This window comes from Mobula birostris, chromosome 24, assembly GCF_030028105.1.
Source record: "Mobula birostris isolate sMobBir1 chromosome 24, sMobBir1.hap1, whole genome shotgun sequence".
In the NCBI taxonomy this organism is placed as follows: Eukaryota; Metazoa; Chordata; class Chondrichthyes; order Myliobatiformes; family Myliobatidae; genus Mobula; species Mobula birostris.
Genome location: NC_092393.1, coordinates 6,014,061 through 6,031,032, shown reverse-complemented (window position 1 = coordinate 6,031,032; position 16,972 = coordinate 6,014,061). Strand labels below are relative to the sequence as shown.

The 16,972-nt window shown below is 42.9% G+C and overlaps 1 protein-coding gene across 2 annotated transcripts in view; it reads right to left on the bottom strand.

Moving 5' to 3' along the window:
* galk1 (galactokinase 1) overlaps nt 1-16,972 on the bottom strand; it is a 47,528-nt gene that overhangs the window by 17,415 nt on the left and 13,141 nt on the right. For both annotated transcript variants that reach the window (XM_072242742.1, XM_072242743.1), the window contains exons 3-5: nt 14,744-14,860; nt 12,273-12,408; nt 7,406-7,587 (exon numbers count right to left, since the gene is read on the bottom strand). In XM_072242742.1, coding sequence (XP_072098843.1) covers nt 7,406-7,587; nt 12,273-12,408; nt 14,744-14,860 — 435 coding nt within the window. The remainder of the gene's footprint in view (nt 1-7,405; nt 7,588-12,272; nt 12,409-14,743; nt 14,861-16,972) is intronic.

Sequence of the window (16,972 nt, the reverse complement as noted above, 5' to 3'; positions counted from 1 at the left end):
GTGGCTGCATCATGCTGTGGGGATGCTTCACTGCAGCAGGCCCTGGTAGGGTTGTGAAGGTGGAGGGTGAAATACAGGGAAATCTTGGAGAAAAACCTGATGCAGTCTGCAAGAGAACTGCAACTTGGGAGATGATTTATTTTCCAGCAAGACAGTGACCCCAAGCGTAAAGCCAATACTACACAGGAATGGCTTAAAAACAAAGTTATTCTCCTGGAGCGGCCAAGTCATAGTCCAGACCTCAATCCAATTGAGAACTTTTGGCTGGAAAAGGGCTGTTCGCTCACGATCTCTATGCAATCTGGCAAAGCTTGAGAGCAGGTTTGTAAAGAAGAATGGGGAAAAATTGCACTGTCCAGATGTCCAAAGCTGAAAGAGAGCTAACCACAGACTCCAAGCTGTAATCACTGCCAAAGGAGCATCTATAAATACTGACTTGAAGGAGGTGAATACTTACGCAATCACTTATTTTGTGTTTTATATTTGTAATTAGATTACTTTGTAGAGATCTGTTTTCACTTTGACACAAAAGGATCTTTATTTATTGATCAGTGTCAAAAAAAGACAAACTAAATCCACTGTGATTCAATGTTGTAGAACAATAAACCATTAAAACTTCCAAAGGGGGTGAATATCTTCCTTTTATAGGCACTGTATCTTGTGCCTTGTTGGAAGTCCTGAATGCTCCCAGTGACCTAAACAAATTAATGCAAGCAGTGTCCCCCTTTGCAGCCAGAACCACAAGCAGTGCCTGTAGCCACCGCCCTGCACTCGAGACGCTGAGGACTTTGTACAAGTGGTGTGGAGAGGTGATCACATCACAGTTTACAAGTGTGCAGTCAAATGGATTGCATAACTACTGGGCAGTCTTGGAGGACCCGACAATCCAGATGTTCTTTTCTTTCCTTAATCCTTTGGGATGAATTGCTTCCATTTGTGTCTGAAGAACTCTGTCAGTCTGGGAAGTGCCACAGTGTAGCACGAGGAAAGATTATTTTAATCAAAACACTAACATGATTGCAGACACTTCAACTGTGAATTGCTGGAGTCGTCTATTGTATCCAGTGCTCACGATGCAGCCTCCTCTACATCGGTGAGATCCGTCATAAATTGGGGGATCACTTTGTTGAGTCCCTCCATCTCAGCTGCCAAAAGCGGAACTTCCCACTAGCCAACATTTTAATTACAATTCCTATTCCCATTCCGACATGTTGGTCCATGGCCTCCTCTTGTGCCACAATGAGACTACTCTTAGGGTGGAAGAGTAACTTCTTATATTTTGCTTGGGTAGCCTCTAACCTGATGACATGAATATTGATCTCTCTTTCTGTGAACAAATTTCCCTCCCCCTCCCCTCCTCTTCTATTCCCCACTGCAGCCTCTTACCTCTCTCACCAACCTATCACCTCCTCCGGGTCCCCTCTTCCTTTCCTTTTCCCTGTGGTCCACTCTCGTCTCCTATCCGATTCCTTCTTCTCCAGCCCTTAACCTTTCCTACCCACCTGGCTTCACCTGTCAGCTTCCAGCTATCCTCCTTCTCCCCCCACCCACCTTTTTACTCTGGCACCTCCCCCTTCCATTGCAGTCCTGAAGAAGGGTCTCGGCCCACAACGTCAACTGTTCGTTCATTTCAATAGCTGCTGCTTGAACTGCTGAGTTCCTCCAGCATTTTGTATGTTGCAAGTGGGGAACAGGAACTAAACACTTACACCTGCCTTCATGTAAAATTATCTATAATCCTACACATTGGTATGAATGGTGGTGGACCCATGGGAGGAGGTTCTAGGGACAACCATCAGCAATGTTGCACACTTCCCTGGAAAGTGAATGCAAGGGATAAGTCCGAAAGGCTTGCCACCATGTTTGGCCAGAAACAATGAGCGTATTTTCTCCTGAGATCCCCACTATCCCAGGCATCAGTCAAACTAATAAACGTTCCAATAAACACGATGAATTTAAAAAGGTGGGTGGGATGTGGAACTAGGCGACTGAGAAGAGATTGTGGCAAATATCACTTGGTGAGCCTGATTCTAAACCACTGGGTTTTCTAAATAGTTGATCACCAGAGTTCTATTGCATTTGGCCAATATGGTTCACTCTGTGGTTCAATAAAATGGGTAATAGCACTGGATACAGCAAATATCATGGGACTAGATAACATCCCAGCTTAAGTACTAAAGACCTATGCTCCAGAAACCAGCTGTGCCATTTGCCAAGCATTTCCAGTGTCATTATGATGTTAGTATCTACCTGACAATGTGGAAAAATACCTCGGTATAAGCTGCTGACAAAATGCAGGACAAATTCAATCTGCCTAATTACCATCTAACAGATGTGAAATAGGGGGAGGCCTTTGATTGACAGTGTAATCAGATTGTACTTGCTTACCAGTAACTGGCTTGGGGTTTTTTGCTGGGACAACTCTGCTGAAGATTCATCGCAGTCTTGGTCTAAGCAGCTGAATTCCAGGAGTGACGTGAGACCAACGATTCAGTGGTAGTTGGGGATTAAATTATCTCAGACCAGAACAGGGAATACTGTAGTTGGCCTTGGCAGACATGTGGTGATGGCCACAGACAGGGTTGGTTACTGGTCTGTGAAAGTTTCTGAGAATAATGAGGTCGCAACTAAGATTGAATTGGAAATTGTTCATTTTCAGTTCCTACAGGGCCAAAGTGAACTGTGATGCGGTAAAGAGATGTTCTGATAAGCACACCTACCTTTTGGTGGTGCCCAAGACAAACCTAATTCTTGGGTTGTTTTTACAGTAATAAGAGATCATCAGAACCCTTGGCTAAGATAGAAAAATACTTACGTTAGGTTTGGGCATTGGACTACCATACCTATGAGAAGAATGAAGTCTTTGTTATAAGCTTATCACCCAAAGTGATACTGGGAACAAATGATTGGCTTGGTGCCAATAACCAATGCACTGGTGAAAACTGGAAGATGGAGCTGTAGCAGCCCATGGTCCAGCTGAAATGGGATGAACACGGCTGAAGGGCAAAAGGTCTAGACTAGACTGCCAGGGGAAAGAGTCCTAAGGGAGAGAGACGAGTCCTGGAAATGGAACTTAACTCCTCGTTGAACCCTGAAGCATGATGAGAACCTGGTCTCAAACCAGAAAAAGTGACTCAGAGTGTGAGACTTGAAAATGTGGGTACCACATCTGATTGCAACCAAGATATAGAATGCATATAGAGCACTTGTACTCTGTCCTAGCTTTATTTTTTTTTAATTTGTAAGTACATCTTTTGTCAGTTGCCAGTAGTGTCTTTAATATATGAATTCTGGACAGTGCCTTTGCATCAAGGGTTGGCTCAACATTGTGGGCCGAAGGGCCTGTAATGTGCTGTACTATTCTACATTCTATGTTCAATACTTAGCCAAGTGCTACTCTGGTAAAAGCTAAGTTCAAAGGGAAAACACTCCCAACGGTTGGAGTCATAGCTCACACAAAGGAAGATTGGTGTAATCGCAGGAACTCAATCATTCCAGTCTCAGGACATCATTGCAGAAGTTTGGGACAGTATTCTAGCTCCAAACATCTTCAGCTGCTTCAATGACCTTCCTTCTAGCATAAGGTCAGGAGTTATGTTTATTGGTTACATGTTAAATTCCATTTGCAGCTTTGTAGTAAATGAAGCCATCTCCACCACCGTCGCCGTCAGCCCATTCCACACACTCACCACTCTCTGAGTAAAAAACTTACCCCTGACATCTCTTCCATACCTACTTCCAAGCACCTTAAAACTGTGCCCTCTCATGCTAGCTATTCCAGCCCTGGGAAAAAGCCTCTGACTGGCCACATGATCAATGCCTCTCGTCATCTACACCTCTATCAGGTCACCTCTCATCCTCCATCACTCCAAGGAAAAAAGGCTGAATTCACTCAACCTATTCTCATAAGGCATGCTCCCCAATCCAGGCAACATCCTTGTAAATCTCCTCTGCACCCTTTCTATGGTTTCCATATCCTTCCTATAGTGAGGCGACCAGAAATGAGCACAATACTCCAAGTGGGGTCTGACCAGGGTCTTATATAGCTACAACATTATCTCTCAGCTCCTAAACTCAATCCCACGATTGATGAAGGCCAATACACCATTTGCCTTTTTAACCACAGAGTTAACCCGCGCAGCAGCTTTGAGAGTCCTATGGACTCAGACCCCAAGATCCCTCTCATCCTCCACACTGCCAGAAGTATTATTCTGTCATCATATTTGCCCTACCAAAATTAACCTCCATGCAGAATATGACCCGTCTACAAACACTCTTTGCCTTCTGTGGGCAAGCCAGTTCTGGATCCACAAAGCAAGGTCCCCTTGGATCCCATGCCTCCTTACTTTCTCAATAAGCCTTGCATGGGGTACCTTATCAAATGCCTTGTGAAATCCATACACACTACATCTACTGCTCTACCATCATCAATGTGTTTAGTCACATAATTCAAAAAATTCAATCAGGCTCGTAAGGCACGACCTGCCTTTGACAAAGCCATGCTGACTATTCCTAATCACACTGTGCCTCTCTAAATGTTCATAAATCCTGCCTCTCAGGATCTTAGTTAGACAGAGGGCCCAAAACCGATCATAATCTTCCAAGTGTGGTCCTACCAATGCCTATTTCTCCCATTTAGAAAATAATCTATGCCTTTATTCCTTCTACCAAATTGCATGATCTTACACTTCCTTACACTATATTCCATTTGCCACTTCTTTGCCCATTCTCCCAATCCATCCAAGTCCTTTTTCTGGGGAAGTCTGCTTCAAACATGTGGAGGGCACAGGTAAATTCCTGTTAGAAGGAAGGACGGGGATGGAAAGATTAAGAGAACCTTGGATGTCCAGAGAAGTGAAGAAGCCAGAAAGGAACTAAAGGAGGGAATCAGGAAAGCCGGGGAGACCATGAGAAGTCCTTGGCAAGTAGGATCTAAGGTGATCCCAAGACATTCCAGACTTACATCAAGATCAAGAGGATAACTAACTAGGGAGACGGTGGGGCCATTCAAGGTTAAAGGTGGGGGAACATTTGCTTGGATGCAGAGAATTTGAGTGACTTACTAATGAGTACTTTGCTTCAGTGTTCACCAAGGAAAAGAATATAGCAGATCAGGAGTTCCGTGCTGGGTTTATAAATATGTTAGGGCATTCAGAGGTCAAGGAAGAGGAAGTGCTGGGCTTCCAAAGGAGTATTAAGGTGGATGTATCCCCAGGGACTGATGGGATTTACCACAGGTTATTGAAGGAGGCAAGAGATGAGATTGCTGGTCCCTTGACCAGTATCTTTTTCTCATCTCTATCTCCAGGCGAGGTCTCAGACAACTGGACAGTAGCTAATGTTGTATTTCTACTTAAGAAGGGAACAAAGGAAAATCACAGGAAATATAGACGGGTGAGTCTCACGCCGGTTATAGCAGAATTGCTGGAGAAAATTAGTGAGAGCCAGTATGACTTTTTACATGGCAGATCGTGCCTTACCAACTTGACTGAGTTTTTTCACAAGGTGATGAGAGAGATTGATGAGTGTAGGTAATGATTTCAGTAAACCATTTGACAAAGTCCTTCATGGGAGGCTAATCCAGAAGATTAAGATGCACGGGGTCCGTGGCGATCTGGTTGCTTGGATTCAGAAATGGCTTGCACATAGAAGACGGGGGTAGTGGTTGAAGGGGCTTATTCAAGCTGGAGGTCTGTAATTAGTGGAATTCTGCAGGATCTGTGCAGGGACCTCTGCTGTTTGTGATGTATTTTAATGACCTGGATGAAATATAGATGGGTAGGTTAGTAACTTTGCAAATGATACCAAGATTGGTGGAGTTGTGGATAGTGTAGAAGACTGTGTAGAACACAGCACAATATAGATCAGTTGCAGATATGGGCAGAGAAATGGCAGATGGAGTTTAACCCAGATAAATGTGAGGTGTTGTACCTTGGAAGGGCAAATGCAAGGAGACAGTACACTGTTAAGGGCAAGGTCCTTCACAGTGTTGCTGAGCAGAGAGATCTTGGGATCCAAGTTCATAGCTCCTTCAAAGTGGCTACACAGGTCGATAAGGTGGTTAAGGAGGCTTGAGGAATGCTTGCTTTTATTAATCGAGGCACTGAGTTGAAAAGTCAAGAGGTTACGTTGGAATTTTATAAAACTCTGGTTAGGTTACATCTGAAGTATTGTGTACGGTTCTGGTTGCCCCACTATAGGAAGGATGCTGAGGCTTTAGAGAGGGTGCAGAATAAGTTTACCAGGTGCTGCCTGGTTTAAAGGGCATGTGCTATTACAAGAGGCTGGATAAACTTGTGTTGTTTTCTGTGGAGCACTGGAGGCTGATAGAGGTTTACAAGATTGTGAGAGGTATAGACAGAGTAGACAGAGAGTATCTGTTTCCCAGGGTTGAAATGTCTAATACCAGGGAACATGCATTGAAGGCAAGAGGGGGTAGATTCAAGGGGGATGTGAGGGAGAGTCGTGGGATGCCTGCAATGTGCTGCCTGGTATGGTGGCAGAGGCTTCTAAGAGACGTTTGGTTAGGCACATGGATGCAAAGAAGATGGAGGGCTGTGGCCATGGTGTAAGTGGGAGGGATTAGTGTCTGGGTGTTTTTGATTTGCTTTTTAGCTGGTTCAGCACAACACTGTGGGCTAAAGAATGGCCTGTTCCTAATTTCTGTGCTGTACTGTTCAATTTTCTATGTTCTAAGTTCTCATATAGACTCTTTGCTTCAACAGTACCTGCCCTCCATTTATTTATGTATCATTTGCAAACTTGCCACAAAACCAGCAATTCTGACATCATATAATGTGAAAAATAATGGTCCCAACAGTGACCCCTGCAGAACAACATTAGTCACCAGCATGCAACTAGAAAAGTCCCCCTTTATTCTCACATTTTTGCTCCCGTCAAGTTAGCCAGTCTTCTATTCATTCTAGTATCTTTCCTGTAATACCATGGGCTCTTGTTAAGCAGTCTCCTGTGTGCCATCTAGTCAAAGGTCTTCTGAAAATACAAGTAAGCAACATATATTAATACTCCTTTGTATATCCTGTCTGTTATTTCCTCAAAGACTGCTACCAGATTTGTTGGGCAAGATTTTCCCTTACTGGAGCCATGTTGACCTTGGCCTACTTTATCATGTGCCTCCAAGTACCCCAAAACCTCATCCTTAATATTGGACTCCCAACATCTTCCCAATCACTAAAGTCACACTAACTGACCTATAAATTCCTATTTTCTGCCTCCCTTCCTCGTAAAGACTGGAGAGAATTAGCAATTTTCCAGTTCTCCAGAATCATTCCGGAATCTACTGATTCTTGAAAGATCACTACTGATCATTCTCTTCACAATCTCTTTATCAGAATCCAGAGGTATAGTCCATATAGGTAAATAACCCAACTTTATATTTACTTACCTTCCAATTCAGCCATAGAAGCATCTCGTAGACTATCCTTCCCAAGCACCTTGGCAGCCTCTAAACATTGTTTGCGTCTGGTTGGGTACTCACTGCCCGTCAGGCTGTGTCGTACGTTCGAGTTTGTGATGAGGATCACCAGATTGGGGTCACTGATCGGCACAGGGGTCACTTGCAAAGACCTTCAATTAGAACAACATTTGATCAAATACAAAGCTCCAAGGGAAACAATAAACAAGCATCCCAAAGCATCACAATCTAACCTTTGCATTTGTTACCATATGGATGCTTCTATTAATGGGAGACAAAGTCACACCGTCTTTTTCCTAATGTTTAGTTGAGGATATAGTACTGACATTTTAACAAGGTTTAGTGATGCTGCTGGAAAGAGAAACTCCCTTCCCACTGAGTATTTCTAACGTTTTCTGTGTTTATTTTCCAGCTTCAACAGTTACTTTTCTTTCAATTTTCCATTAAGTCACACCCACATGAGAAAATTTTGGGTACCATTTCCAGAGCATGTAAACTGCATGAGAGGTATTGATCGTGGGGACAGTCAGAGGCTTTTTCCCAGGGCTGAAATGGTTGCCACAAGAGGTCAAAGGTTTAAGGTGCTGGGGAGTAGGTACAGAGGAGATGTCAGGGGTAAATTTTTTACTCAGAGAGTGGCGAGTGCGTGAAATGGGCTGCCGGCAACAGTGGTGTAGGCGGATATAATAGGGTCTTTTAAAAGATTTTTAGATAGGTACATGGAGCTCACGAACATCATGAGAGGAGTCAGGCAAACTTGTGTCTTTTCGCCAGACTTATTCAACCTGTATAGTGAAAATATCTTGAGAAGTATCAAAGACATCAAAGGATTCACAAAAAGAGGCCATAATATAAATAACATCAGATATGCTGATGACATTGTACTAATAGCTGGCTCAGAAACAAAACTTCAAGAACTACTCACTATAGTGGCAGCAGAAAGTAATCACAGAGGCCTCTCAATCAACACCAAGAAGACAGAAAGCATGGTCATCTCCAGAAAGACACACATCCCACAATGTGTGATCAAGATCGAAAATACAAACATCAAACAAGTCAACAAATTCAAATATCTTGGCAGCCTAATAACAAGTAATGGCAGGTGCGACACAGATATCAAACACAGAATAGCAATGTTGAAAGAAGCTTTCCAAAAAATGAAGACCATATTAACAGACAGAAAGATGAGCACGTACACTAAAAACAGAATACTGCAGTGTTACATTTATTCTATCCTGACTTATGGAAGTGAATGCTGGACCATTTCTCCAGCAATGGAAAAGAGACTGGAAGCAGCTGAATTATGGTTCTACAGGAGAATGTTAAAAATATCATGGACCACACACACATCAAATGAAGAAGTTCTCGGAAGAGCCCAAGCAGTTCGATCACTCATACCAACAATAAGACAAAGACAACTCAGATTCCTAGGACACATCATGCGGAAAGATGAACTAGAAAAACTCATACTCTCTGGAAAGATTGAGGGGAGTAAACCCAGAGGAAGACCTTGGCTTATGTACATCAAAAGCATAGCCAGGTGGCTATACATCGAGGAAATAGAAGTCATCCAAAAAACGAAGGATAGATCCATATGGAAAACCATGGTCAGAGTCCACATCGGATATGGTACCTAGACAGACAGACAGACATGGAGCTTAAAAAAATAGAGGTCTATGGGGAAGTCTAGTAATTTCTAAGGTAGGGACATGTTCAGCACAAATTTGTGGGCCGAAGGGCCTGTATTACGCGGTAGGTTTTCTATGTTTCTATGCTCCATCAAGACAATGTCAATAAGAATATTTAAAGTTTTCAGAAACAACAAAATAAATGCTGAAAGACTTCCACGTATCTTGCAGCATCCGTGGAGAAAAATAGTTGACCTTTCAGCTAGAGACCCTTCATCTGAACTGAGAGATAGAGGGGAGATAGGCCGTATAAGAGGTGAAGTAAGACCTGCCAAATGATCAATGGAAAAAGGATAAATAGATAGAGGAGGGGAAAATACAGTGCCTTTAAAAATATCCACCTCCCAACTATTTGTTACAACCAGGGAATTTGATCAATTTAACTGAGAATTTTTACTTGCGAATCTCATGCTCCATTTTTCACAGCAGAGCCCCAAAACAGGGGAAACTGTAAAGCTAAAAACTTAAAAATTGAAATAGGAATTCAGAAGTATTCATCCTGTATGCTCAGTACTTATGTAGTTCAATTGCCCCTCAGAGCTATTACAGTCAGAAGTCTTTTTGGATAAATCTCTATTAGCCTTACACAATGTGATGGAGCAAGATTTGCCCATTCCTTCTTGCAAAATTGCTCAAGCTGTGCCAGGTCAGCTGGGGAGGGGCACTGGACAGCAATCCTGAGGTCTTGTCATATATGGTCAATCGGGTTACGGCCAGGACTCTGACTGGGCCACTCAGGGACGTCAATTTTCTTCACTTAAGACTACTCCACGGTAGCTCTGACAGTGTGCTTTGGGTTGGTGTCCCGCTGAAAGATGAACTTCCTCCCCAGTTTAAGCTTTCTGGCAGAGGCTAGCAGGTTTTATCCAGGATCTCTCTGTATTCATCTTTTCATCAATCCTGACCAGACTTCAAGTCCCTGCTGCTGAAAAGCATTCCCATAGCATGATGCTACCTCCACAATACTTTACAGGATGAATGTTTAAGTCTCATCCAAGCACAAGAGCTTCTTCCATATCTTTACAGCACCTTTTAAGTAACACTTTGCAAAGCTTTTACAGGCTTTTTTAAGCAGTATGTGTGGCATAAATCTAATACTGCGCATCAGCCAGGTAACACCATCCCTACTGTAAAATATGGTGGAGGTAATATCATGCTATGGCGATGTGTTTCAGCAGCAGGGACTGGAAATAAAATGGAGAAACTGAGAAAAAGAAATGCCACCCTTACAGGTGACAGGATGAAAGGAGACACGGTCTGGTTTGGGGATATTTTTGAGGGCTTTAAAACATTTAAATGGATTCTTAATTCTTTTTTTAACGTCATCTTGCTTTTGAAAAGACATTTATATAAGGGTGCTTGTTTGATCATAGCAGACTTCAAATTCACGCCAAGGAGTTTAGAGGGAAGAGATGACGAGAAGATGGGTGTTCCCATTGACAGATCTAATCTTCCTTTGCCTGAACTACTGAACACTTCCAGCATTTTCTGTTTTATTGCAGGTGAATTGTGAGATTTCTAAGAATAGGTAGTGACGATAGAAACAGTTATGAGTTGGGTTGATGACCTGAAACTATGATTCAATTCCACATCATTCAATTAGCTGTTGAGGCTCTAAGCAGCTGTCACACATCAGCTCAGGTACCAGAAAGGAACTGTACATACACACTAAGATAACATCCGTGCAAGGGGCAGGCTGTTACTAGTGGTGCTTGAGTGAGGTCGCAACGTAAGACTTAGGGAGCAGCACAATCTTGATGAGCTAAATTCTCTGTTGCAAACCCCAGAAATGGTGTTAAATGTTTAAGGGAGGCACTACTCCTGAATTTTTAAAAACCAATACAAAAGTGAAGTCACACTGAGTCAGGAGATATTTCCTCCGTGACCCACCCTTAAAGAGACCTGCTTATGGCAGTGTCCACATTATCCTGCATTATATACACAAGCCTAGCTCTAACAAGAAACACTAGGGGAAAATCATCCTTAACATGTTGGTGCAATGTAGGAAGTAAAACAATCAATTTTCCTCACAAACAGTAATAATCAAATCAGCTTGTAATGTTAATTCAGGATATGCTGACCAAGGAATCTCCTCAGATCCTCTTTGAAATAACATTATTGAATATTTTATATCAATTAAAAGCTTTATTTTAATGTTGTGTGAAGGGCAAAATATCTGACAGCGTATCAGAATCAGGTTTCTTAAAAATCACCAGCATGTTTCTTTAAATTTTTAACTTGGCAGCAGTTCAATGCAGTGCATAATATAGAAAGAGGAAAAGTAAAAGTATATATATATATATTAAATAGTTAATTAAAATAGTGCAAAACAGAAATAATATAAAAAAGTGAGGTAGTGTCCAAAGGTTCAATGTCTATTTAGGAATCGGATGGCAGAGGGGAAGAAGCTGTTCCTAAATCACTGAGTGTGTGCCTTCAGGCTTCTATATCTCCTACCTGATGGTAACAGTGAGAAAAGGGCATTCCCCAGGTGATGGGGGGTCCTTAATAATGGATGCCGCCTTTCTGAGGCACCGCTCCTTGAAGATGTCTCGGATGCTACGAAAACTAGTACCCAAGATGGAGCTGACTAATTCTACAACTTTCTGTAGCTTCTTTTAGTCCTGTGCAGTAAGCTCCCCCCACCCCATACCAGACAGTGATACAGTACAAGTTTGAGTATTTCAGGTGACAAACCAAATCTCTTTAAACTCCTAATGAAATATAGCTGTTGTCTTGCCTTCTTTATAGCTGCATTGATATGTTGTGACCAGGTGAGGTCTTCAGTGATCTTGACACCAGGAACTTGAAATTGCTCACTCTGTCCATTTCTGATCTCTCTATGAGGATCACTGGCATACTTTGTGAGATATGTAGTTTTGCGGCAGCAGTACATTGTAATAAGTCATTTTTTAAACTATAAGTTATAATAAGAAATATATACATACAAGTAATGCAAAAAAAGAAAAATAATGAGCTAGTGTACCTGGCTTCATTGTCCACTTAAACATCTGATAGTTCTCAATCTTGGAATGCCAGATTTTTGTGCATCATCACTAGGATGGAACATTAACCCACTAGTGCTCCAGCACCGCGGCCACTGATCAGAGGCCACAGACGACCTGGGTAGAAGGGCTTTCTCTGCTCACCTGCAGTCGATCAGTAAGGCATGACCGGCTTCCCCCATCACTGAGATGAATTGGTCCATGATTCCACAGGGCATAGAAGCAAAAGTGTGCTCTGCTTTCTGGCAAATCAGTGCCTTCTGCACCAAATCCCCATCATCTGATGGTCAGAAATTTAAAATGTAGGTCAGGCTCATAGATGGTGCAGAGTATACCAAGATGATGTTTCTTTTGTCTTGGCAGATCATACTATCTTCTCTACTCATATAGTGTTCAGTAGTGCACATTTCACACACTCAACTCAAGATCAAAGGCCCCACTTACCAAAGTCCACATTAGAGAATACATTAGTGCTCTCTGAAAGCAGCAGCTTGGTACTCTCCTTGGATGTGGCTATTGATAAGGCTGCATTTAAAGTGAAATAAAAACAGAAAATGCTGGAAATATTCAGCAGGTCAGAAGGCACATGTAGAGACAAAAACAGAATTAACACTTTGGATGAAAGACCTTTCAACAGAACTGGGGAGGAGGGAGAAGAGAAAATCAAATCAGTTTGGAGTAGCAGAGAGGATGAGGTTGGGATGGACAGTACAAAAGGAATGTGCATGATAGGATGAAGCCTCCATCCCACACTCCCACATACCTAGCCAGCTGTTCCCTCCTGCATTTTATAAACAAAGCCCAACACAAGTTTGAAGAATAGCATCTTGTTTTAAATCTGGGAATACTGCAGCTCTCTGGAGTCCATAGCAAATATAACAATTGTAGGTAAGTCGTTTTTCATTATAACTGGCTGGTTCTGTCAGATTATTTGTCTGTAATATTATTAACTTCTCCACAGACACCCACTAAACGGTCAACTATTAGCTTCAGATTCAGCAGCAACTTTGACCTGCAGTCCACAGGTTTAACATGGTTGTTGTTTAACATGTCCACCGAGATGCAACGCAGAGCGTCATAAGAAGTCATTGCTGCCTGTGGCCATCAAACTTTACAACTCCTCCCTTGGAGGGTCAGACACCCTGAACCAATAGGCTGGTCCTGGACTTACTCCCTGGCATAATTTACATATTACTATTTAATTATTTATGGTTCTATTACTATTTATTATTTATGGTGCAACTGTAACGAAAACCAATGTCCCCCAGGATCAATAAAGTATGACTATGACTATGATGGTTCCTTTATTCATCTCCTCTCATTTACCACCCTCGTTCAGCTGTTAAACAGGTGGCTATCTGGAGAACGCAAACAGCTCAACTCACGCTGGCTTTGCCCAGTTCCAATGAAGTATCTTGAACTTACAACATCAGCACTTGTCTCACTCTCCACAGATTCTGCCTGACTAGCTAAGTGCTTCAAACATATTTTTGTTTCTATTTCAAATATCCAGTATTTGCAAGTTAAATAAAAATTATCTAATGAAAGAGCAGAATCTCTAAGAACACAGGGCAGTCAGTCTAGATTTTATGCTTGGGTCTGTTTAGCAGGAGACCAAGCAATTAGATTGACTGCAATTATGTTGCAGCTTTGGGCAAGACAGGAGGACAGTATGAATAAGGCACCTGGCCTTTCAAGTCTGCCCCAGCATTTAATATGATCATGAGTGAATTTTTTTAAAAAATAAATTTACTTTTAAGGATTAAGGCATTATTGCCCACTCGTAATCAGAGACAACGAATGGAATGACTCTAGAGTTGCAAACGGCAGAACAGGAGCAGGAACATCCAACAATTCAGATACAGCTTCTTCCCTTCCCTTTTTCCACTATTTGTTTTTGTAACTTATAGTAAATTTTACATCTCTGCAGTGTACTGCTGGTGCAAAACAACAGATTTCACATTATACAAGTCAGTGATAATTCAGATTCTTAGGAAAGGATGATAGATTTCCTCCTGAGGTGCATTAGTGAACCAGACTGTCTTTTCAAACAATCCAGTGGAGCTCTTGTCATCATTTGTAAATACCCAAATGAAAATTCTATCCAAATAAGCTGGATTTGAATTTGGGGCTTTGGTAGCTTAACTGCTGCCCACCACTGTAACACGACAGTACTGTGCTCGTGAGCAGGCTTCAAAACAAAGATGAAAACTTTTAAACTGAGATGCTGTCAGAAGAATAAGTGCACGACAGCAAGCACTGGTTTCCCAGTCATTTTCCTGACAGCACATATCCTCAATTCAATTTCACACATTTTTTGGTGGATTTTGGAGGCATGACCTCTAGTCCAGATAGCACTAGCAATAACTTATCGTTAGAAAACTGCACAATCCATTGCAAAATCTGGTTGGATACTGGGAAGTTCAGAAATTAGTGTTGACTGATCAGGAAGTTCATTGAGGAAATGAGAGGCTGCTTAAAGAACTCCGGCAGTCAAACTCAACAATTAGAGTAAGGTAGACAGTGACCTTAAGTATTGTTCATCTCTGCAAGTGAAAAGACAGTAAGGTTGTGTCGAAGGCCCCAACATTCACAAAGCAGCTCTGCATACTCACCTGGACAAATCTGTTGCAGGAACGTGTAGAAGGCCACTTCCAAGGATGCGGAACTGGAAAGCCCCCCACCCAATGGAACGTTACTTGCTGCTACTGCTTTGAAGCCAATGAGTGAGCCTGCGACATGGACACAACAAAGAACAAACTTACAAGTGGTGCAAAAAGCAACACAAGCTGCAGTTAAATAAAACTTGATGGACATTCAGTGTTTTTGGTTTATCTGCAACAATCACGTCAACCACAGGACATCTCTGCTCCTCAGGGTGTTAGAAACATAGAAAACCTACAGCACAATACAGGCCCTTTGGCCCACAAAGTTGTGCCGAACATGTGCTTACTTTAGAAATTACCTAGGGTTACCCACAGCCCTTTATTTTTCAAAGCTCCATATACCTATCCAAGTCTCTTAAAAGACCCTATCATATCTGCCTCCACCACCGTCGCCAGCAGCCCGTTCCACACACTCACCACTCTGCGTAAAAAACTTACTCCTGACATCTCGACTGTACCTACTCCCCAGCACCTTAAAACTGTGCCCTCTCATGTTAGCCATTTCAGCCCTGGGAAAAAGCCTCTGACTATCCACACAATCAATGCCTCTCATCATCTTATACACCTCTATCAGGTCACCTCTCGTCCTCCGTTGCTCCAAGGAGAAAAGGCCAAGTTCACTCAACCTGCTTTCATAGGGCATGCTTGCCAATCCAGGCAACATCCTTGTAAATCTCCTCTGCACCCTTTCTATGGTTTCCACATCCTTCCTGTAGTGAGGCAACCAGAACTGAGAACAGTACTCCAAGTGTGGTCTGACCAGGGTCCTATACAGCTGCAACATTACCTCTCGGCTCTTGAATTCAATGCCATGGTTGATGAAGGCCAATACACCGTATGCCTTCTTAACCACAGAGTCAACCTGCGCAGCAGCTTTGAGCGTCCTATAGACTCGGACCCCAAGATCCCTCTCATCCTCCACACTGCCAAGAGTCTTGCCATTAATCCTATACTCTGTCATCATATTTGACCTCCCAAAACGAACCACCTCACACTTACCTGGGTTGTCCTGGGCCCAACCATCCTCAGTAGCTTCATCTGTGACCTTCCTGCAATCACAGGATCAGAAGGGGTGTGCACTGACCTTCAGCACCAGTCACAACTCCTCAGATATGGAAGTGCTGCAGCACCTGGACAATATCCAGGCCTGGGCTGATAGGTGGCAAGTTACCTTCACACCACACAAGTTCCAGGCAGTGTCAATATCCAGGCCTGGGCTGATAGGTGGCAAGTTACCTTCACACCACACAAGTTCCAGGCAGTGTCAATATCCAGGCCTGGGCTGATAGGTGGCAAGTTACCTTCACACCACACAAGTTCCAGACAGGGTCAATATCCAACAGTAAAAAAAATCCAGCCATTCTCTCCTCACATTCTAAGTCATTACCATCGCTGAAACCCCCACCATTGATATCCTGGCTGGCAGTGGGGTGGGTGCAGGTTTACCAAATGACCAGAAGCAGAACTAGAATAGGTTTACATATAATGTGGCTACAAAAGGTCAGAGCCTAGGATCTTGCATCAAGTAACTCACCTCCTGTCCACTATCTACAAGGATCAAGTAGGGAGTCTGATGAAATATCCTCCATTTGACCAGATGAGTAAAGCTTCAATGACGCTCAAGAAGCTTGATACAGGGTGTGCTGCAGCTGCAAAAAGTTCATTTTCATGGCATTTATGCTCTGTGTGTATACGCCTGTGACAATAAACCTCAGCTTGGACTATACAGGACATAGCAGCTCACTTAATAAGCACCCCATCCACAATCATTCACTCCACTACTGACAGATAGTAGCAGCAATCGTAGCAGGAGGCACCATGGATGACACCTTTCAAACTCAAGAAGCTAGAAGGTCAAGAGCAACAAAAGCCCTTCACTACCACCTGGAAGTTGCCCTCCAAGGTACACACCATCCAAAACCTGGAAATATATCGCCGTTCCTTTACTGTTGCTGGGTCAAAATTCTGGAACACTCTAACAATATTGTGGGTATACCCACACCTTAAAGAGGGTTACCAGTGGACACGTGGCCAAGTGGTTAAGGCACTGGACTAGCGATCTGAAGGTTGTGAGTTCGATCCCCAGCTGAGGCAGAGTGTTGTGTCCTTGAGCAAGGCACTTAACCACACAGAGCTCTGCGACGACACCGGTGCCAAGCTGTATCGGCCCTTGCCCTT